Source organism: Silene latifolia, chromosome 1 (genome assembly GCF_048544455.1).
Source record: "Silene latifolia isolate original U9 population chromosome 1, ASM4854445v1, whole genome shotgun sequence".
NCBI lineage: Eukaryota > Viridiplantae > Streptophyta > Magnoliopsida > Caryophyllales > Caryophyllaceae > Silene > Silene latifolia.
The window spans coordinates 190,863,795-190,888,373 of NC_133526.1; the positions used below are offsets into that span (position 1 = coordinate 190,863,795).

The 24,579-nt window shown below is 36.6% G+C and overlaps 2 protein-coding genes across 4 annotated transcripts; one reads left to right on the top strand and one right to left on the bottom strand.

Annotated features, from left to right (window-relative positions):
* Positions 1-1,786: 1,786 nt before the first annotated feature.
* LOC141614124 (uncharacterized) lies at positions 1,787-11,200 on the top strand. Of its 3 annotated transcripts, none has more exons than XM_074432880.1 (9): positions 1,787-2,018; positions 3,406-3,541; positions 3,626-3,863; positions 3,998-4,076; positions 5,039-6,256; positions 6,497-7,384; positions 7,460-8,787; positions 9,029-9,469; positions 9,743-11,200. In XM_074432880.1, exons 5-9 carry the CDS (start codon positions 5,065-5,067, stop codon positions 10,928-10,930), a joined length of 5,037 nt encoding a protein of 1,678 aa, XP_074288981.1. In that variant the 5' UTR covers positions 1,787-2,018; positions 3,406-3,541; positions 3,626-3,863; positions 3,998-4,076; positions 5,039-5,064; the 3' UTR covers positions 10,931-11,200. The 3 variants fall into 3 exon arrangements, with proteins under 3 accessions (XP_074288981.1, XP_074288986.1, XP_074288990.1); XM_074432885.1 differs by having other exon boundaries at positions 3,656-3,863; XM_074432889.1 differs by lacking the exons at positions 1,787-2,018; positions 3,406-3,541; positions 3,626-3,863; positions 3,998-4,076 and adding an exon at positions 3,870-3,997.
* A 3,316-nt stretch (positions 11,201-14,516) lies between these two features.
* Positions 14,517-22,937, bottom strand: LOC141614121 (autophagy protein 5-like). Its single transcript, XM_074432876.1, has 8 exons — positions 22,609-22,937; positions 20,958-21,082; positions 19,303-19,369; positions 18,599-18,688; positions 18,190-18,277; positions 17,254-17,388; positions 16,006-16,137; positions 14,517-15,084 (listed from the first exon to the last, which is right to left on the bottom strand). The coding sequence occupies exons 1-8, from the start codon at positions 22,720-22,722 to the stop codon at positions 14,717-14,719; spliced, it is 1,119 nt and encodes a 372-aa protein (XP_074288977.1). The 5' UTR covers positions 22,723-22,937; the 3' UTR covers positions 14,517-14,716.
* Positions 22,938-24,579: the final 1,642 nt, after the last annotated feature.

Below are 24,579 nucleotides of genomic sequence, written 5' to 3' on the forward strand. Positions count from 1 at the left end.
TATATCAAAAGAGGCGTTGAGTGCAACATATATAGTAGACTAAAAATTGAGTTGGCCTAGCATAAATGATACTATTAACCCAAGTGTCTAATTCATTTAACTATTTAAGAAATTCTCTTTTTAAGTTGTCTAACTCTTCACATTTTATCAAATTTGTTATTATTAGTTTAACACACTCTAAAATATTGGGAATACAACTAATGCGATAACATGAAATTGGTCGATGAATAAAATTATAAAGCATGTATATCATTAATAAAAAAATATCTAATCTGTAACATGAGTTTGACATGCCGAGATAAAGACGGGTCTTTACGATTTGAGACAAATACAAGCTAATTAATCAAGCAGCCAGATCGATTTTGATGTATTGGAAAACGAAGTGTTTTAAACTTTTAAACACTGTACCCCCGTGATGAATGGTAGGTCAAGAATGGGTATTACATCATATCCATATAATATTGAACTCAAGCATTAAACTCCAATAATTCCATTAATGTTGATAAGTGGAGGGAGGGGCGAGGAGAGCGGAACACCATATCGATCTAAATACCAAAACCATATATATATATAACACAACTCCTCAAATAAGATGGAATATGCACATCCCAAGGATCTGATATGTGGGGGAAAGGGGCGAGGGGAAGAGGAACACCATATCGAGTCAAAGAACAACACTACATAAACCACCAAGGCTCAGAAAATATGGGTTATACGCATCCCAAGGACCATCGGAAACAAAACATATAGGGTCGGGCGGAGGGGGAAGGGGTCAGGTATTAATAAATGAGTGATTTTTATATAATGCGAGTGGCTTACAACATGAGATCGTCTAAAACATTAATTACAATTAGTTCATATAGGTGTAAAACAATTAGTGTAACATTAGCCAAATTCATTTATAAAATAAGATATTCATTTGAGAAGACATATATGATAACACTAAGTCTGATCTCCCTTGGAACAGTAAGTCTCCTTAAAACTCGCATAATTTAACAAGATGAAACGGTAAAAAATCACAAAGTACGATAATAAAATTAGAAGATATAAAAGATCCTCTTTCCGTCCCAATCATTTGTTTACCTTTGATTTAAATATTTATATTTTTAATATAAAAGTTAAACCAATGACCGAGACGTAAAGAGTAAATATTTAAAATATACTTTAATTAACAGTCTAAATTGTCACCCGTACAGTGTACGGGTTCAAAAACTAGTATACAAATAATCAACTTTCTTACTAAGCAAATGTAGAATGACAGTGTAATATATTACATGTAGAAAGTATCAATTGTAAAAATGTCATTCAAAATTTCATTATTAAAATTTGATTTTATGTAAGTCAGGGTAAAAGCCAAGGATGATAAGTTTATTTTGAAGGCACAATACAGAATGCAGCCAACCAGCCTGCTAATCTATGTCCAAGCATGCTCTTTAATGTAAACTCTTATGCAATTTAGAATTGTACTACTCCCTCCGCACAACTGTTTTTACCCATCGTCTAACATTCATTTCACAAGTTTATTAAAAATAAATTTTAAAAAGGTAAGAAACAATCCAGTGAATTTTCACAGGTGTTACACTAGTATTAATTTTAAATATGTTCTACATTTTTAAAAAATATTTTTTTAATTAAAAAAATCGTTTAAAAAAGACATTAGAAATTATTTCTTGACCCGTATTCTGACCCTAACCCGACCCGTATTCTGACACAACCTGGAACCCAATCCGCCCGACCTATTTAACAGGTCTAAGAGGGATAGTATAAGGGGGATTGACCCATTGACCCGTCTTAAGCTTAAGAACTTGCCGATGCTCGTCTTAGGAGAGGAACCGATGGCGATAACTAATCCAATTGATTGATTTATTCGAAGTTTTGAACGAGATTACTTTTGAAAAGCCGGCATAAAGCACTGTGGATATTCAATTGATGGGCTTAACAGAAGCCTCCAACAATGGCGAAATCATACTGCTCGTAGCTTTTAAGTCAACAATGGCGCCGACGCGTCGTTAAGAAAGGTATGATTTGCAACCAGAATTATAGAGCTGTTAATTAACACTAAGTCAAATTAGCTCTCATTAAATTTGATTTAGGTTTGTCATTTACTAGTGCAATTTAACACTAAGTCAAATTATCTCCATGTTTTTAGCTGAATTGGAAGAATATAGGGATTTACTAGTCCAATAATTTCTGCTCTAGATTCAATTATTATCAATTATCTGATTAATAATCGAGTAATTTTTAAAATATAGGAGTATGTTGTTATTAGTTATTACTCCTTCGTCCCACTCATTTGTTTACCTTTGATTGAAATACCCTTTACTAATTCGATACTCGTAAAAAGGTAAGGACAAAATGAGTGCTAGTTAAGCCATTGTTAATGCTATAGTTTATGCTTTTGCATCAATGAAAAATGAAGGAATGTTCAAAACTTAGTTAAATTTGATAGGGTGAGACATGGTGGTGTGTTCTTATGGTGATTAATTGAGTGATTTGATTCAATTATATAAATAAACTGATTGATAATTGAGTGATTTGATTCAATTATATAAATAAACTGATTGATTAATTGAGTGATTTTATTCAATATATGTTGTTATTACTCCCAAACCTTGATTAAAATACCCTTCACGGATTATATAAAAGGTAAACAAATGAATGTGACGGAGGGAGTACTAGTTGAGCTGTTGTTAATGGAGTAATATGGTTTATGATGCTTTGATATCAAATATTTTTGAAGGAATGTGATTAAACTTGATAGGGTGAGGGTTGAAACATGGTGGCGTGTTTTATGGTTGCAATATGACTGCATTTTGGAATCGAAAAACTCACCTTAATTTGTAATTCATTGCACGGGCTACAAGATTATCCCAATGCCATAAGGGCTTCTGCAAAAGGCGGGGTTCAAGGATCAAATTTTGTGATCTCTCTCTTGTGTTAACTACTTAAAGAGACGATTTTTGGATGACCTATAATGAAAGCTGAGTTGGGAATCATGTTGAATGACCGCCAATTGACATAGAAAGAAGCACGACCAATTTAGTGAGCAGTTTCACTCATCACATAATAATCAGTTAACTAAAGAACAATGAGTTTGTTTTTGGCTTCATTGAGACATATTTATTCTTTGTTTAGACATTCAGACCTCAATCTAGTCAACCTTGTTTCAGTGTTTGTCTAATTCATACTTAGAATAATACTATAATAGAATTGCATAACATGAGATCTTGAACTGTGGCTGTCGTTCAACGGTCTTAGATACTCCCTCCGTTTTATTCTATTCGTGTTTTAATTTTTTGAGACAGTCCATTATTTTTTCTTGAGTGCTTATAAATGTGAAGAGTTTATGAAATGTGTATTTTTAAAAGCGATATGAGGTTGAAGTTCAACTGATTCACTTGTTAGGGTTCAAGCTCACTGCAGTAGCTTGAAGTTCTTCAAATTTACGACTGTACAAGAATGGAAGTAGTGATCCTGGATAACAAGGAAGGGGATGATGATTTTGTTATCGAGTTTCCTTGGCTCAAGCAAACCACATTAGGTGAAATGAACTTCTTGAATTCGATTCTCATCCATCAAAAAGTCATTTTACGATTTCCATCACTTGAGTCAATTGAGATTACAGGATGCAGAGAATACTGACAGTTCTGTTCAGGGCTGATCATACCTCCAAGTTTGAAACCGTACGAATGCTCAGTTGCTCATCAGTGGAATGCGTTCTTTCAAGTCTTCCGATCTGAATTCTACAGTTGTCAGCTTTGGAGCGCGTACAGATTGAGGAGTGCGACTTTATGGTGTCTTTCTCATTCGGACCTGATGAAGCGCCCAGACTAAGAGAAGTTGTACTTAATGTTTCCCCCAAGGTAGAGTGTCTTTCGATGACATTTCCCGATAAAGATGTTCTTAAACTGTCGTGTTTGGGGACTTTACAAATTAATTATTGCCAGACTTGCTGTCATTCTCAGCCGGACTTTTACTGACACCCAATTTAATTCAGGTAACTTACAATGGGAATATCTATTCATTGCTCCAATTTGACTATTGGAACAACTTTTTACAAAGCAGGATGAGTATCGGTGAGTAGATGAAAGTCTTCTATTTCCATATTTCCAAAGTAGGACTATTTATATATGTGTAACGGTCCAATATGAGTTTTTTTAGATGCGCTGTATCTTTGTGAAGTTTGATATTCTTTGTTGTCAATTTTAAAAAAGTGAATTGTTTCTAGGTAGAGTTTGTAGTGTGATAGTAAATGAACAGATTTTGTAGAGAGAGAAAATAGATTCGAGTTCTCAATAGAGTTTTCCCCGACCCATAATTGCATAAGTTTTTTAGGAATGCAAAATTCTTAGAGAAATCTTCAGCCTTTGTGTACATGAAAACATATTGTTAATCACCAAGATTTCTATACCGACCCTTAGATGTCGACACTTTCGTACATAACCATCTTCAAATGTGATTTAGTAAGCTGTGCATCTAAATACCGAGTTGTGGTGTTTGGCAGTGCCATCTGTGGTAAAGATAGTGAAATGACAATGCCTTAATTTACCTAAAGATCTAATGTTTGGCAGTATGTGTGAACTGAACATTAAGGGTTTCTACTTATAAATACCAAGTTGTAATGTTTAGAAGTACTTCTGTGGAGTAGATCGTGAAATTCGCAACATTTAGTCGTGTCTGAACATGTCTCCAGCACCTACATGGCTTATTGAAAAATTGATTATAAGTGAAGCTCTTAGTGGTGAGAATGTTGTTTCAAAATCAGCTGTGTTGAATTAAAATAAAACAAGTAGACTGTAGTTTATGCAATTTAATAACTTTGTCAAATGCTAATTATGAGTAGATGTTGCCATTACTTGTGAGCTGGTTATGAGCTGTTGAGAATCAAAAGTAAAAGCTAAAACTTGACAACACTTCAGGTGTCAGAACTTGGGAAACTAATTGCTTTTATTTTTTTCAATTCTTTGGTTGCATCACATAGCATTTCTTTTTTGCTTTTAATCGGTAAATTATTTGTTCATTGGTTGGGTTTTCTTAGGAGGACAGACTTAAAGAAAGGGGGAAATGACGGGGGAGTCCGGAATTATTTTGGAAATCGTGAAGCCTATAAATTCCTTTGTGTTCGGTTCAGTGACAGAGTACTTGGGTTACATTAGAAGTTGGGAGGAAAATCTTGATTCGCTTCGTAAAAATCTGAGTGATGTATGTAATAGGAAGGATGACATTAATAAGAAGGTGGAGGAAGGGAAGGACAAGCAGGAAGAAATTAGTAGGGAAGCTGCGAGTTGGCTTAAAGATGTCAGGATATTGTCCGAGAAGGAAGAGTTGAAAGGACTAATGTATAAGGATTTGGAGACAGCGAAATATGTGGTGAAAATGATGGGGAAGAAGCATTTGAAGAGGCGTATAAGCAAGGAATGGGAGATGCAAGAAGTGGTGGTCAAGGTGATGAGGAAGCTTAAGGAAGAAATGGAGCAGTCAGAAGAAGAGACGAGGAAGATGGCGGAAGTTGATTATAAGCAGGTTGCTGAAGTAGTGGTGGAAGTGATGAAAGATTCCATTGAGGAGTTTAAGAAGCTTATGAAAGAGGACAAGAATATGGCGGTCATAGCCACGAGAACGTTGAATGATAGAGATTTAGATAAGCTTACAAAAGGTGACAAGGAGATGGAGGAGATTGTTAGGGAAGCTGGTAATGTAACTGATGATGAGGAATTGTGGCAGAACTATGAGGATGAGGAATCCAATGCTTTGTTAATTAAAGTGCCCGCAGAGGGCGTGGATAAGAATCGGGTTAAAGAAACTGCTAGGAAGCTGTTTCTGATGACACCTCTTGGGAAACTGATGGAGGATGCTAATTTCAAGAAGGCTGCGCCTGAGGCTGAGCTTGTCAAATCGCGGCTGGATGTCATTGATGGATTATTGATTAAGAGTCCAGAGTCAAAGAAGGAGATGGCCGACAATAACAAACAACACAGATCATGTTGTGGTTGTACCCTTTCATGCTGTGACTACCACGGCCGCTATAAAATTAGTAAAGCAGCCGACCTTATGGCCAAACATATAAAAGATGACATTGTTAGTAAATATCCGCGGGATTTTGTAACTATGCGTATAAGAACCGTAGATTTGAAGCCCATTCCTACACCGTTCTTGAAGGGCTTCGACTCTAGGACTAAACTCATGCATCAAATTTTGGAGAAGCTGAAAGATGGTCAAGTTGATGCAGTTGGCGTATTTGGCATGGGCGGCATAGGTACTTTTCATTTATCTTTGGTCTTCAGTTCACTTTTTTGGATTATTTATTGGCGGCCTTGTTTCATTTGATTATTTACGTTTTTCTTTTAGGCCGTTTGACTTGATGTTAATGTTACCTTTTTTTTTTGCACATGTTTTTACCATATTTGTTTTTGTTTTTTTGCATACATGGTTATAATAGTAATCCACTTTTCCAAATTTTTCATTCAAGGAGTATAATCCCACTTTGATATGACAGGCAAAACCACATTGGCGAAAGAAGTCAATAGAAGAGCCAAAGACATATTCAGCTTAAAAGTGATGGTGGAAGTTTCAGACTCCCCTGACATTATGCGCATCCAAGCGGCGATTGCAGAGTTGATCGACCTGCCTTTGCATGATGTTAAGAACGTAGCTCAAAGGGCTGTCATATTGTATAACAGGCTAATTTCAGAGAAGGAGAAAAAAATACTTGTAATCTTGGACAATGTTTGGAAAATGCTCAACTTAGATGAAATTGGGATTCCTCGAAGTTGCAAGCTCTTATTGACAACTAGAGAAAGAGAGGTGTGTAGAGTCATGGGTGTACGAGATATCAACATACTTGAGGTGGGTGTTATGGATACAAATGAATCTACAGAGCTCTTCAAAAGCCAGGCAGGAAATAAAGTAGACGTCGGAGAATATAAAGTTGTGGTTGAGAGATTGTTGAGCAATTGCGGAGGTCTACCTCTTGCAATTGTTGCAACCGCCAATTCTCTAAAGGATAAAGGTTTGACGAGCTGGGAAAAGTTTGCAGATGACATGGAAAAACCTATTTCAAGTCAAGTTAATAGTGATTATCGTCAAATCTACTCAATCTTGCATACGAGTTACAAGTTTATAGAGGTTGATGAGAAAAGGATATTCTTCTTACTTGCTTGTTTATCCCCCCTTGGCTCAAGTGTATCCGTTAAAAGTTTGGTGAGGTATGGCATTGGGTTAAATATGTTTCAGTACGTGAACAAGCTTTGTGAAGCTATAGAACAAGCCGATAAATGGTCTAGTGAACTTGTGTTATCCTCAATGTTGCTAGAAGATGATGTCAAAGGGTCTGTCAAGATTCATGATATTGTTCGAGCCTTTGGAATTTCATTTGCCGCAAAAGGTGTGTATAAAAACAATAATGATTGTTTTAGTCATATTGACTAGATGTTTAAACTGTCTGCTCTTTCACTTGCAGAGGAGGGGCACGCGATCATGGTGGAAGCCATACCCCGTTGGCTGGATAACGAGACTTTCAAAAAGTACACGGCCATGTCATTGATGTCTCGGAATGAATATACTCGTCTTAGCGGAGTAGAAGCGGGCAAACTTCAAATTTTGAAACTGAGAGGTGACTTAACCCCCAATTTTACTGATTCTTTCTTTAAAGGAATGGTGAATCTGGAAGTTTTAAGTCTGTCGGACATTAACTTGCAGCCTAGTTTACCAGAATCAATAGGGAAATTGAAAAGGTTGAAAACATTGTGTATGGAGAGCTGTAAGTTGGGAGATATTAAGCAAGTTGGTGAGTTGGTTAATCTTCTTGTTCTTAGTTTGCGCGAATCATTTGTGGACGAGTTACCTAATGAAATTAAGGAATTATGCGAACTTCGGTTGCTAGATTTGAGTGGATGCACGAGTAATAAGGCGCCACTTATCCCCGATGGCATCTTAGGTAGCCTCGCCAAATTGGAAGGATTGTACATGTTGAATAATAGGCAGGCAGTCTTCGAAACAAAATCTGTTGTTGAAGGAACAAGTTATGTGAATAACGGCTTGCCTTACTTGAATGTACTTGAAATAAAAGTAGACAAAATAGAACATCTGCTAATTGATGCCCTATGTCTCAAAAATCTAGACAAATTCCGAGTCATTGTCGGGAAGCAATGGGCAACAAAAACGGAGGAGAGGCACAAGCAATATAGTCGCGTCTTAGAATACAAAGACATTGCCGACAGGGTTGGAGTCCTGGAAAATGGTTGTCTTAAGGTATTGCTAGAGAAAGCTGATTGCTTACGATTAGAGGATTGCAAAAAATTTGAGAATCTTGTCCCAGAGTTGGACCAAGAGGGTTTTAGAGACGTGAGTTCTCTTTATGTTCATCATTGTTGTGCAGTCAAGTGTATCGTCAAGGGTCATGGGACAAATGATTTGATACCATTTCCGCGTTTGGTATCACTGGAGCTTTCTCAATTGTGGGAATTGAAGATGGTGTGTGACGGAACACCTCCACCAGGAATGTTTTCTAACCTTCAAACCCTCAAACTTGGTTATGTACATAAGCTAACTTATGTCCTACCTCTTGCTCTTCTTCCGCGTAATTTAAAACTGATAGACGTGATTCGCTGTGACTCGCTGGAGTTCGTGTTCATGGAGGATGAAGAAACACATGTCATTGAGCTGCCTTTTTTAGAGTCATTAAAACTTTGTTCAGTGCCAAAATTTTTAAGCTTGGTGGGGCCAAAGAAGTTTTCTGCCACCGGTAATGATGATTCACAAGGGTGCCAAATTTTCTTTGATGAGAAGGTATGTTTCCTGTTTTCTCTTATACTGTTGATTACTTTATGTTCACAAGGGTGTCAATTTATTTACCATTACTTGTTTATTATGTTTAGGTAATTAACCAAGCTCTTGAAATAATTTTTAATGATTCTTTTAGTAGCGTATCATAGAAATCCCAGAATACGAGTCGATCTCTATGGGAACTGAAAACAGGTCAAGTAAAACTTATGTCTGAACGCATTTTGCATCCTTTGAAATGTTGCAGATTATATGTCCATCCTTGAAGCTGCTTTCATTAGAATGCTGTTACAATGTTGAAAAGCTGTGGAGCAATGGAGTTTTTATTTATGGCTTCCAGAATTTGAAGGATATAATGATAAAGGGGTGTAAGAAGCTGTTAAGTGTAGGCTCATCCTCTCTATTTTCTGTCTTTGTGCAACTCGAAACTTTAAGAATAGTAGATTGTTCGAGAATGCGAGAAGTCATAACTGTTGAAGAAATCGAGGGGTCAGAAAGAGGTGAACCAGTTATCAGATTTCCTCACTTGAAGTATTTGGAGCTAGGTGACTTGGGCGATCTCCAGAGTTTCTGTGGGGGAGGATCCAAACTCGAGTTCCCTAAATTGAAAAAGCTGCAATTGTTCCTAATTGGGCAGACGAGTCGGTTAGCCAAGCTAGATGATTCATCTGATTTATTCCATGAAAAGGTAAGTATGTTATGGAGAGTCATTGCATATTTGCAAATTTGAGTATGATTTGAGACTTAAATTGATGTATCTGAAATTCTGAACTGATCCTAAATAACTCATAATAACACCCGAAGCATGCCTGGACCAGAAATGACCAAAGCCAAGTGCTATCATACCCAAATGACCCGATCTATACTGACTTGTACAGTTGCACCTTTCCTGAATGGCCAGTTTGTGGAATTTACATAAAAGTAACTGAGATGTGTACTAATCCTCTTTGGTTAAATGTAGATTGATTTTCCATGTCTCGAAGAGCTGAGAAGTGTAAAAGATGAAGTTAGGGGACTATGGGACTGGAAAGCGTTACGAATAGAGAGAGGAAGAGTTACATCAAGCCCTGCACCAATGTTAAGACAGCTGACGCTATGCGGCAAAGGAGGGTTGCAGCAGATTGGATCCCTAATTTTCAAGAATCTCGTTTCACTCACACTCACTGAGCTCTCGAATGATGATGTTCTGTTCTCATCAAAGGAAGGGTATGAGTGGACAAATACTCAGCTGCCCAAATTGGAAGAGTTAAAAGTGAAGAGGAGTAAGTCATTAAAAGAGTTGTTTGCAAATGAGGCTTGCAATGAGTTGACATCGTTCTGTGGACAGTTGAAAACATTGGAGTTGTTTGAGTTGCCGACATTGAATCTCGTTCCTCTGCATCTCTTCAAGGGTCTTACTTCCCTCATTTTACATGAATTGAAGTGGAATTATGTCATTTCGGCTGACACCCTTTCGGAATCACTGCGACAGCTTCAGATTCTTTCAATCGATGCCTGTGAGAAGATGGAAGCAATTGTGATCAATGTTGGTTTGGTAATCGAGTTCCCTCGCCTCAAAAAATTGCGGCTGAACTATTTGAATTCTGTTAAAAACGTGTTTTCCCCGTCGAAAAGTGAAGCCACCTTACGTCTTCCGTCTCTTGAATCACTTGAAATTAACTTGTGTAAAAAACTGGAACCCTTTTGGTCAGGCTTCATTGTGGCTCCCAGATTAGAAGACATCAGGGTAACAGATTGCGAAAACATGCAGCATTTTTTGGTAGGAAATCAAGAGCATACAATAGAACTACCGTCTTTGCAGAAGATGAACATCCAGTCCTGCCACGGAATGACTTCGATTTCGTCCAGGCCTTTGGATGTTCCGAAATTAAGAGATGTACTGATTATCAAATGCAGCTGGATGCAGTGTTTTTTACCAGGTTACCCAAATCTTGGTGACGATATACAATTACCACTCTTGGAGTCTCTGTATATTGACCGTTGTCCTAGACTCCACTCATTCTCGCTCGGACGTCTACTGACACCCAAATTAACGAGCATACTGTTTGTTAAGAAAGAGTATTCAGCGCTGCAGTTTGACAACTTGAATGACTTCATAAAGGAAATTCGCGAGGATCGTCAAGTGAAGTTACTCAACAGCTTAATGTAAAACTGCCCAATAAAGAGATCCTATCAAATGATTATATTCAAGCCATCAGTGTTTCTACTACGGAGTTATTCTGGAGATTTTCCGATTGTTTTTCGTATTGGTTGTAGCTGAGGTGTACAGCTAACAACTAATTGTAACAACTAACATGTTTATTGTTATTTTGTTTTTCTGATCAGTTGTAACTTGTAAATAAGGTGCATTACATTAATACAGTTGCTGCATGTATAAATCAGAAGTAAATATTATTCAGAAGACGATCCGAAACCAATTACTAATCCATCTTGTTCAGTAATCAAAAGTGTATCTTTATGACATACAATCAAAACTATAAGTTGCAACAACAATATATCTTTATGATATATTTAGAAGTATTGCTTGGTATGTGCAGTCCTGCAGACGGTGAAACCGTGATTACTTGATTTAGATCATGCCTCCAACGTGTACATACCGTGTTTGAAACCGTCTCCGGTGCTTAATCGATAGACTGTCAAACGGCAACTTAACGTAAACTTATGTTAGTATTACATTATACTCTGAACTTTTCAAGCACGGTAAATACGTTGGAGGCGTTTAGATCAAGTTCCAAGGTCGACCATACCTGAATTATAAAATTCAAAGTAAATTGGTAGAGGCCAAAAATTACACCAAAATGCCTAATTCACTTTTTTATATTTACTCCCACGTTAATTTATTTTTTTAAATTACACCCAAATTAATAGCTCACGTTATATTTTGCACCCAATGGCATTTTCAGGTGAAAATTTTTATGAAACGGCGAATTTGGCCCCGCGATTATAAGTCTCCGTTTAGCTTTTGATTCTTCATTTACTCCCCCTCTTTTCACTTGTTTAACCTAATTTATCCCAAAAATTTCCCCCAAAAATCCCCCCTTAAAAATTCTCCCAAATTTCCGTCGTAATATCTTAATCATTAAGAAATTGTTGATCCATCACCAATTCACCACTATCACTTTAGTAATTTATGTAAGTTGTCCTTCTATTTCTTCTTTGAAATTTCTGGGTTTGTATTTGAAATTTCTGAGTTTTGCATATTTGTGCCTTAAATTAGGTTTTCCCATCTTTGAATTTCTCCCTTGTTGTGGATATATTGTAGGAAATGACTTCAAAAACAATGGGGATACACTTACTTTAAGGATGAGTTCTTCAAATAAATTTGGGGAAATGAGAGAAGAGGAAATGAATGAATGAGGAGAAAAAAAGACAAATAATTATGCTTAATAATAGAAGAGGGAAGGGTAAAATAGTCATGAAATTATTGTTTTGCCGAAACAAATTGAAAATTGACGGAAATATGGCCTGAATCCGATATTGGGTGCAAAATATAAACTGAGTAATTATTTTGGGTGTAAAATATTAAAAAAAATTGATGTGGGAGTAAATGTAAAAAAGTGGATTAAGCGTGGGTGTAATTGATAATTTACTTTAATAGAAATAATTATAATAATTGAGCCTTAACCATCACCTTAAGGTTTTGGCTGAGATGGTTCATCTATCACGGTATCAAAGCCAGCGTGACTACAGGATCGAATCCTGGCAACCTCAACCTCAATAACTCACGAAGTGGAGCGTATAGGAATAATTATAATAACGTATATGAATAATTATAATAACAGCTAGTCTCACTTGTGACGGATAGTGTCCGTCACAAATGAGAATTTGTGTTTGTGTTATAATAATTGGCATCAACCATCACTTTAAAGTTTTGGTTGTCTATGTAAAGTTAGTTAATTGTTAACTGTTGTCTATGTCCTTTATTTATTATTTTATATTTGTCGTGAGAATTTATTAACGAAAGATAAATAAACTCCCTTCTATTCAGACCAAACTACTCAGTTGATTTTTCACGGTATATGAGACGACACTTTGACCATGTTTTTTTTCATTTATATATTGTAGTTTTTTTATGTCGGAATTATAATTTCCGAAACCTCTTTTTAAATATAATCAAGGTCAATATTTAACAAAGTTCAATTTTAAATAGTGTGTGGTTAGTTTGGTGTGGATATGACTACGACTGAGCAAAAAATCCGATTATCCAAATCGATCCGATATCTGATCCGAATTCGATTCGATTTTTTGGATATCCGATTCGAAAGTCAAGTTTGGTTTGGATATCTGATCTGAAATATTTGGCTTTGATTTGGATATAGATATTAGAGTTGAAACATTTGGATATTCGATCCGATCCGAAACTATAGTATTTTTGTATAATTTCGAGAAAATAAAATTTTATTTAATACAAAAACTTAATTAATGTTTAAAATATTAGAGAAATATCTAAGTGGTACTTAAATTTTATGTCGAAAACATTGGAGTAAGAATACTAAAGAAAATCATCATGTAAGACTATGAATATAATCGTGTTTCAAATTTAATTTTAAAGTAAATTCAAAAGTATGGATATCCGCATCCGATCCGATTATTTTGGATACCCGAACATTGGATATACGAAACATTTGGTTGTATATTGGATATCTAACTTCAAGATTTCTAATATGGATATCCGATCCGAACTAGCACTTTGGATCGGATATCCGTGCTCTGCCCTAGATATAGGAGGGAGTAATTTGGACGGAAGGATAATATACATCACAAATTGTATCCGTAACAAGGGTGTGACAAATCAAATCAAATAAAATTCACACTGGTAGATAAAGAAAATATTTGTGACTCATTAGGCACTCTGCTTTTTAATTTATCTACACATATGAGTGATATTTGACTCGCTATAAGTTTGCTTTTTAATTTATCTACCCATATGAGTGATATTTGACTCACTATAACTTTGTGACAAATATACCCGTCATAAGGGAGACTTTAGTGACATCCCTGTGAGTCGCAATCTTCTTCAACATAGGAGAAATTCCCTCTGCAGTCTTTTCAGCTACCCTCTTCTTATTCCCATTTATATGCAATTCATCTTGTGCCTGAATGTCTTCCACCATCCTAGTATCCATAGTTCTAGCCCTACGCACCCATGTATGTCCGTCACTTCTTCCCCTTTCTCCCAGATTTCTCGCATCCGCCAAATCCCCTTCACCAAGGCACAAAGGCTATAGTCATCCATAACAAAGGCTATAGTCATCCATAACAACCGTAGCACTTTTACGGATCTTTGAACCCTAGCATTTGGGAACAATTGGTCTCACTTGTGACGGGTTACCATTTGTGACGGATAATTTGTGAGTAAAAATGGTAACAAAATGGGTTAGTGGAGAAAGGGGACCACATGAACAGTATTGCAGAGAGAGAAAAAGTGGGTACTTTGTGAGGTAAAATGATATCCGTCACTCCAAAGTGACGGATAGTGCATGTCACAAGAGAATTTGTGATTTGGGAAAGTGTCGAATATTTGATGAAAGAACAGGGGATCTTCTTTTTTGTGTGAGACTATCAACTTTGACGGTTTTCGGTTGTGAACGAGCTTGTATGAGTTCGTGTTTGATGCACTTAAAAGACCCGCTCAAAATTAGGTAAGGCGGAGCAAAGGGCTACAGGTCATATAAAACCTCGGTCTGCACAACAAATGCGCCCAATTCCACCATTTTTCTTCAAAATCTTTATAAAGAATCTGGATGCAATGTAAACCTAATATGAGAAAATATTACACTATAAGAATGATTCCAAGTAATAAAGGAATGATTGACCCTCAGTTACTGAGCATTTATGGCATAACAATTCAGTTCACTTTACATATCCAAAACTGTCTTATGTACAAAAGAATGAACTTCACACAGTTGAAGGTGGACCGGAAAGAACAGTGAAGTCAAGGACCGAGAAGGCTACCAATCACACGCCGGAAACTGGATTTCTTATGAATCAAATAAACACATATGTGAAGAAAGTGATCAGGAAACATCAAGTTGTTCACCACCCAAGATAAAGGAGCATTCAGGGGCGGCTCACAACGATGGATCCGAATCAACCCGACTTTTAAATTTGTGGAAGTTTGTATGGAGACTGAAGAATCAGTGACTGTGGGGGCCCCTTCTCCTGAAATTCCTGTGTCAATAGGATCTCCTGAATGTTCTTCAATAAGCTCATCTCTTGCTGTTGTCTCATTGTTTTCTGGTCTCTCTGTGAAATACTCCGGCAAGAGAGTCTTCATAGCATCACCTAGAGTCATGTATGTCCCTGCATTGTTATGTATACATTATAAACCACTTTTTGAGGAATCATTATCACCATCATTTGTTTATAAAAAACAGAATGAGACTATAGGACGGTCTCCCGTGTACGGTGTAACAACCCAAATACGGAGTAATATATTCATCGCCAATTAGATGGTTAATGGGTTGGCTCGTATGAGAAACTGTCTCATACGAGTCTCTTAACATTTAAGAAATTTTATGTTAAGGACATAGCCGGGCCATATGTTCGCTAACTCTCTATATTGTACTCGTAACTTGTAAGGGTAACAACGAGAGGGGGGATTAAAATATTGACATGAGTGCATGGTAGTCCCACCATCTCATTTATTTGTCTCCATTTCCTATTTGCTTCGTCTCAAAATAAATGGCCCCTTTCAATATCTAGTAAAGCAAAAAGCTAGATCTCACATACTCCGTATTATCCTTAACCAAAGGTACATACACCCTCCATCCCGTTTGATGCTTCTATGGGGAGGAAATTATATGATAAGGGGTATTAATGATAATTCTCCACTAAATCTTAAATATGAATTCTAGTCAAATGGGAACAATATAAATACGATAAAGGAAGTAGAAAATATGACCCTGAGGCAGCGACACGTTCCATTCAACTGAGTAGTTACTATAAAACCAACAAAAGGGGAAAGCAAATGTCGTACGAGTCACTCGCTGGTAAAGTCGAGAAATGGACCATGGTTTATGTTACTTCGACATTTAACTTTAGTTACATGTCATGTTTCAACATCACACTCCTCATGAGTTAACACGCTATTTAGGCCAAAAACACGAAAAAAGGCCATGTCAAACACCCTAGTCTAAGACTTCGCTGCAGAATTGGTGTAACATAGACCATAGTAGACAAAGCACCCAATGCTCACAGCTTTAGAAAGAAAACCTAGCTCACCTTCATCATTGTCGAATTCAATGGGCCTGTTTATGCAAGAGACACTCTCCCAACTGTCAATCTCAGGCACATCTTCCAGGTCATCAAATACCTCCAACACAGTTCTGACATACAAGCGAATAGGAATTTTGCCTGTCATAATTTCACAAATTAGGTTATGGAATTGCTGGTACCTACAAAAAGTGGAGAGTGACGACGACTGACAAGAAAAAAGTACAGGCTCAGGAAACCCCTGCGAAATTAATTCACAAAACGTACATGTTGTGTAACTATTCAAGCAGATCAGAACTCACAAATTTGGGCCAGTAATCTTAGTTAGGTTCACAATTACACGAGGAGTTTTTCAATTCATATTGACAAATGACATAGTTATACCACCAACTTTTCTTGGTTATCACATATGAGTATCATAAATACCAGATCCCTAAAATCCTAAATCTGTCAGGAAAAAAGATATAAGAATCCAGAGAGAGAGAATTACACTTATAGTCCTATTTTCTGATAATCTACCTTCACATACGATAGACAAACATCGAGACAGTAAATAGGTGTAGCTTGGTGTAACTTCGTTTTTTTCTACTAGCACTATCCTATTTACATTGCGCCCATTTGACTTCGTTGATCAATCAATATCAACTTTGACCATTTGATTTTATGTTTGATTTATCAAAACAACAAATTTATATCATCAGTTTTAGAAAGTTGTAGCTATACTATATTGAGGGAGAAAAACATTGGTCAAAGTTCAAACCAAAATAAACAAGGTCAATATCTCCGGATTTGTATTGTCTGACTCCATGTTGGTTTTTGATAATTAATATATAAAGTCAGTCTTCTTAAAAAAAAAATAAACAAGGTCAATATAAATGTGCAAAGCGTCTTGCTTGTGACGGACACTATCCGTCACAAGTTGAAGACGGATAGTGTCCCTCTCACAATAAAGCAAGTAGGAGGGCAAGTGGGGGGGAAATGGAGCACCCCATGGATAGTGTCACTTGCATTTTGTGAGAGGGGCACTATCAGTCTTCAGCTTGTGACGAATAGTGCCCGTCTTCAATGAGAATTTGTAATAAATGTGAAAGAGGTAAGACATGAGCCAAATCTTTCCGTGATTAACTATAGCAAGTTTCAAAGTGAAGACAAACTTGGTGGAGGCACTAGCTATGCTGGCAATTACAGAAGACAATGAAAGTTCAAAAGACAGGATGAGTGACCTAAATATTAAATAAAGAGATTGATGAGATTCACCTGTTTTGACGAGGTTCGTATTATCTATATTCCCGTTGGTAGACGGAGGTTTGAATGACGGATAAAATACGTATTTGTCTTCAACAACTCCTAACTTTAGATTTGATGTCACCTTAAGGAAGCCTTCCAAATTGCCTTAGTACAACAAGGTAGAATATGAATATGAAACTTACAAGTGAAAAAATACAGAACATATATCCCACTAAAATAATGATACTGAGCATTTGAGCACAGATTAAAAAAAATATAAAAAATTATGTAGCCATGATTGTTTAGTTCCTCTCATAAGGCAAAGGCGTTGAACTTTCAGGCTTAATAATTCTACATTGAAAATCATACTCAAAATGTTTGGATTTTTCTTGCTAGATAATAGACCCTTGGACCTCTGTTGACTCGTGAACAGTGACGATCATGTTCATGTCTTTGAGCTATCATTTCCATCACTTTATACCTTCCCGTTTGATTTTAGTGATCAACTTATGTCAACTACGGCCATTAATTTCTGATTTAAGAATATAAAAGGTACAATGTAAATTTTGACTCACTTGAATGACGTTTTAAGAATTGTCATTTGAAGCTATTACATATTTGTGAAAATATAATGGTGAAGGTTGATTTCGACCTACAAAGTCATACATGGGTACAATAAAATGGGATGAAGAGAGTATTTTACAATTTCGCTATTCCCTTTCCTTTCTGCAGTATCATTTTTCTTCGTAGAGTGACATCAGAAATTCAACACTTTTAAGTTGTCCTATAAATGCAGTATTGAAGTTTGGAACGACATAAGGGGTTGGCTTGTTTTTTCTACGTAAACTTTAGAATGTCAATTATTGAGCATGTTATTGCTTTGTTCATATCTAGAAGCATCCTTCTACATGTGCCGTACCATTCAATGGAATCAAAATAGCAAAAATCTTATTGAGGTTTGCATACCATCTAAAACAGAGCGCCACAATGCTGACTGGTCTGACTGAGACATGTTCATAATACTCTTGCAATTCCCACTCATAATATAAACAGCCTGCAAAAGCAAAGGCAATCAGTCACGGCTTTACGATGGTTCAGTTTAGACACCCTTAACTTTTGTTAGATTAAGGTATTGCTTCTTGTTGTTGGTGTTGTTGCATGCTTACGAAAAGATAACTTAATTACCTAGCAAAAACGTAGTTTTACAATCTGAACACACAAACGAGTTACGTGAAATATGTACTCTTCTCTAAAGTTAGACATACAGGAGCACGTAAATAAAGACACGCCCATCACAAGGATGAACTGATTAAGTACTGGTAAAATGTATGCCTCTGGTAGGCTGTAGCCCAATGCTAATCCATATATACTATACCTCTTTTAGGGAATTGATGAAGTTCCACTTAACAGCATCTTCCCCTTCACATGGTGTCAGTATATGACTCGGGTACCCTCTAAAATGCACCTGAAAACCATTTCTCAAGAATCATGCAAAGGGAAAGAAATATCTGCATACCAGTACAAATTACCGCAAATAAACTCTTAATTTGAATTTTTAAGTTTAAGGTTAATAATCAAACTAAAAAATTACGCCTTTGGTACAGTGTTTGACAGCCAACATTTCTTCATCGCTTCACCATTAACTTTAATTTTGGCAATAACTGGCTGGTAGGACACAATTAGGAAACCCCATAGTCCATTAGTCCCCACAAATGGGGCATAGAATAAAAATCCCACCAACAAGGAGATTGGAAGATGAGGAGTGTGACTAAAACCCCCAACCTCTTGGTTGGAAGAGTAGCGACTAGCCGACTAGCATACCACTAAGCGACATTTTATCATTAGGTAGAATCCGAGTCAATTCAACCTCTACAGTAGCTTTTTGGCTGTAAAATTTGGCAGTTCTAAGCAGCAGTAGCAAAACTTCAGGAGGGGAAATATCTACCCCCTTTACATGTATGACACTCGAAGCCTCTACTAATTCAGTACATCATAACGTCTGCAATCCTATAACTGTTATGCAGTTTCATATGTGACTTGCTTGTCATAGTAACAATCTAGCGTTAAAAGAAGACATACAGTTAACTTCCAAGGACTTTCAGGCTCTGCACATAAAAGATCAAAAAGGACTCCCGTAGGAATATACCTGCATGTGCCACGCAACCATATTAAAAACAGCTCCATTTCTGTTAATATGTATGTCATCCATTACAATATACAGGAAAAGGCTATGAACAGCAAACTGTCATCTGTACATTCAGCTCATTACAATAATTTTAGAGAATTCTGGTAAGCAAGGTCATTTAAAGATGTACCATCATCTAACATGTGAAATTCAGAAGGATAGTGTACCCGACTAACCTGTGTCTAATTTTATAGATATTCAGCTTATTTGCTTTAATACCTAATCTATCCTATATTTTTAATGGATAGCAGATTAACAAAGATAGAGTTATATTTATTATGCCAGAAGAAAATTGGCCAAAAAAAAATGTCGTAGCTGGTGGAGTTCATTTGCGTTCCTAATGTCAATGTGGTACATTGGTCAGACCAATAACATTAAACTATTAAAGCACTCACAAAACGTGAAGGTATATATGTAAAAGCTGCAACTCTTCCAAATTAGCATAACATTCCAAGTTTAGAGAACACTGATAGCGGGATCATCAAGAGGTCTACAATCATGTGAAAAAAGACACAACCTCGTGAATCATGATACAGAAATTACCTACAAATCCAAGATTTTATACAAGATTCCATACTCAACCACTGTTTTGAGTAATTCCAGGGTAAGACCACTTTATGGGCCTATACCAAAAGACCTTTCAAATTTCCACACCCTAAGAATCTATACCCTGCCACACTTAATCGTTCTCTCGTCCTTCCATTTCTAACTGCTCACGAACAAACCCTCCCCACACCCATCCTGACAACCATTGGACTCGCCGCAAAGCCCGCATCCTTTTCCACAAACCACAACTACCTTTTGCAACTACCCCAATACCTTCAAAACCTATAGGCACTATGTCCCGGAACCCCAGTCACCTCCCACCACAACGGTAACCTAACCCCCTCAATATCCGGCAACAAACCAGCCGCACCCATGCCAAACCCCTCCCACCACCACCACCCTCCATCCCTAATCACCACCACATTCAACCTTGCCCCCATCACATAAAAAGCCAGCCACAGCCCAACCCTTCATGATGACAACCACCCTCCCCAAACCCCTAATCAGCAATTATTGCTGAAAAAGGGTTTAAGATATCCAGAGCAAAATCCACCCTAGGAGGGATGTGGTGAACCCTTGGGTGAAGAAGTAAAACTACAGTGGTGAGTTAGTAACAGTCGTGTGGTGAATATTGGTGGTTGTGAGGTGGTGGTGCTCCATGAGAGGAGGAACAGGGACAGGCAAGAGGTGCTGGAGGGAGAGGTCTTTAATTTTTTTCATTTTCTCTGAAATGGTGGTCTTATACAAAAAGACATCCTCACTCCTAGTATGTGTCCACTGGTTTTAGCTATACTACTTACATTTAAGGGTCATATGCAACTATGCAAGTGCAACACGCTTGCATGAATCTAAGTTAATTCTAATTAGTCTAATATGCTAGCACCAGAGTCAAGCAAATAATCAGATCAACATAACTAAGCATGCAAAGGTGATCAACAGGCACAACCAAAATATATCAGGATGATATTATGAGGATGATAGAAATTGGACTGAAACATTGTACCATTTCAGTGGCATCCCCTTGTAGTCAAACCAAACGGTGTCATCTCCCGGAGGAAGTGTGCTGCTGAAGCAGGCCTTTAACTGAGGAGCTATTAGTGGCAGGTAACCAAGCCGAGGTGCAAGGATCTGCATAAGCAATAGATATTGAAATGGATTTATACTGCTAAGGTATACCCAGAGGGTACACCACAGTTCTTAATCACTAAATAGATTCCACTCGGCAGTTTATCTGAATTGGGAGCTTATTTCACTAGTTTATTGGCAATTTGGCATCACTAGTTTCAAAATTCCCCTTCTGACGTACCTCATTGACTCGTAATCACATGATGCTGGGAGTCTAGCTTGTATTATTAGAAGACAGACAATTGTACTTACACTTCATGTGTACATAGCACATGAGGACTGAGGAATATCAGTCAAAAACAAGGAAAGATCTAAAGATTTTACATAGGGAAACAAAGATCAGCAGCTACCTAATGAATCATTCATCATCCATCACAATCAGACGTCTAACACTAACTTTGTTAGCACTAAATAGACAAACATGAGAATTTTATATGCAAACTCCTAAAGCAACTTCAAGTTTTACGTGATACCTTACAAATTCAAGAGGCGAAATAATAACAATCTTCCTCAAACTATACAAGTAGAAAATGGCCTCACAACTACATATTCATTGAATTCTTCTCCTCTAACAACACCATCTATTCCTCCCAAATATGATCGCATATCAACAGAGCCATGCAGAATTATTAGACTACAAATTTGAAATGAAGACAAATACCATTCAGCATACTAATCACCCCACAACAACAGCAAACCCTTCACTCAGTCAACCTTCTCTAATATTTAATCCGATTTATGTATCCTAATTCCATCACGGCATCACCCCTTTAAATTACAAGACTACAGGAGACTAGGGTGCCTAATCCACAGTGTATTGTGATACATTCAAGTTCCAACACAAGTCCCAAGATCACCAAGCTTATTAGCAAAAATTCAAAGCTGCTGGACACTGGAAAGACAAACATTTCCACAGAATCTCTTAAAATCCCAATGCCATATAAACCCACTTTGTTCGATTTAAAAGCGAACCTAATCCAACACTATCAAACCCCAGTGGGTTTAGTAACACATCCAAGATCTCACCAAACTCGAAAAACAACCGTTTGCACTTTATATCTTGACACGGAGACATTTAACAGTATTTAAACTACAATTAGTCTGAAGACGGGTCGGAGCGGATAATGCCACTCACATAACGGATAGGGGAGACAAGGTGGGGGCACCCCCATGTGCTTCCTATTTGGGTTATTTGTGAGGGAAAATGGTATCCGTCACTCCAAAGTGACGGATACCTGCCGTCACAAATGAGATTTTGTGTTTAAACTATCAAAATGAAAATAACCCGCTTTCCGAAATCAAAGTGAAGCATTGATGCAAAGCCACCAACAACTGGTTTTAGTAAAATCCCACTAAATCACTAAAGCGAACACCTAGCATCCAGGAATTTCACAAAGAACCCCACATTAAAACAAAACCATCAAGAAATCAATAAAAGGTAAGATGTTGCATGATATTAATTAATGCAAGATTGAACCCAATAAATCAATTGGCGTCAAATAAAGAAAGATTAAGAAGGAAGAACAAACCACAAGAGGGTTAGGAGGAGGAAGAGAAGTGATTTCGGAATCATGAAGATGAACAAGAAGAGGGATTGCTGCTTTCCACGTGTTCTTCTGGGCTTCTTTTCCAATCTCCTCCATTCTTTGAAATTCGTTATTGTTGATTCAGAATCACAATTAATGGAGTACAGCTCTGTCAGAAATACGAAGTGATTAAAGAGTGGAGTTTTAGAACTACTTCTTTAATGTTGACTATGCTGCTTTTGCCCAAATGCCTTCTCCAAGGTATAAAGATACACCAATCCCCCTTACTACCTAGGTAGCACCAAAACGGAAACGGACACGGACACTGACACGATACGGACATGCGACACGATATTCCATGAAATTTAGGACACGGGACACGTCATTTAAATTTAATAAAATATATAATTTATAGTTATTTATGTGTGATTTTATTTTTGAAAAAGTATTAAATATTAAATTTAAATAAGTGAAGATAAAACTTGACGTTAATTATAACTCATTCTCATTTTCAAAACCAAAAATCAACTTATAATCAATCTGTTTCGACATCTCATTACTAGTCTAAAGAACATCATTTGCCCCCAATTCAACCTATTTCCCTACCAAATTCAACCATATAACAATTCACGCCATTTACCTTAAATTCAACTTGATTTCGTTTGAAAGTGTGTCCAAATACCATGGACACGGCTCAAAATAGCATGGACACGTGTTGGACACGTGACCAAATAAAAGATGAAAGTTAGACACGGCTTTACAAGTGTCCGACAAGTTTTGACGTGTGTCCGACGAGTGTCGTGTCTGACACGGGTGTCCGACACGGAAAGGCCGATTAGGAGGAGTGTCCGTGTTACCTAGCTTACTACTAAGGGAATATAAATTCTCTTAGTTTCATGCAATGATATAACATTATAGAGTTAATTTTTATAGTAAAGTAAAAATGGTTTAAGACAAAAATAACTTAACTTAAAGTGTCTTTTGATGGTAATAAACTCTAATTTATACCTCTTACTAAGATTATATTAGTACATTATAACATTAAAGGTACAGTTAATTTAAGCAATTAATTTAATGAGAATGTCTCTTTATAAAACAAAACTAAAAAATATCGTGATGTAGCAAGGGGATCTACACTATAGTTCTTATTTAAGACCGATGCTTTAACAGTTAATACGGGTCAAATACATATCAAATTATATGAGAAATTGTCTAGAAAATACAAAAATGTGCGTTTCTATTAGCAATCAGTGGTACTATTTCACCCCATTTTAAGATTTAAGATGTAATTTTATATTTATTTACTAATTTTAAACACTTGCAAAATTATACCAAATTGTTTTCTCAAATTTTATTTTGGCTTTTTTTTTTTTTTGTGAGAGAGTGCCTAATATTTACCTCTTTTACAAAAATATTACTAACATTTTATTTTTTCACTAAACTACCTAACATTTATGTTACTTTTATCAAACACTACCAAAAACACTATTCCAGCGAAAAAAGTCAAGTGTTTGGAGTTACTTGTTATTGTTTTGTAAAATACTACCTTGACTTTTTTTTTTAAAATTTTATCTTAAAACTACCTAACTTTAATCTTTTATGCCCTAAAAATTATTATCCATTTTCCTTATATTTACTCACTAAATATTCTTGTAATATTCTTTTTCTTATTTGCTCACAAATAAAAGATTAGCTATTAATTTGTCGCTTATAATATCACTTCCAATTAAGTTGTCATATTATTAACTTGTGATTATAACAAGGAAGAAAAAATATGACTGCGAAACGTCGTCGACGTTTTGTAACGAATCGTCGACGTTTTAAAAAAAAAAAAGACCATCACTACCCCTTTGACACTTTAACTCTCTACCCAATTCTCTCCCAAATTCTCCCATATAACAAAATAACTAGTTTTGTGGCCCGTGAAATTCACGGGATGTTTTGTTTTGAGTGTGATGTTTCTAGTGTTTTTAG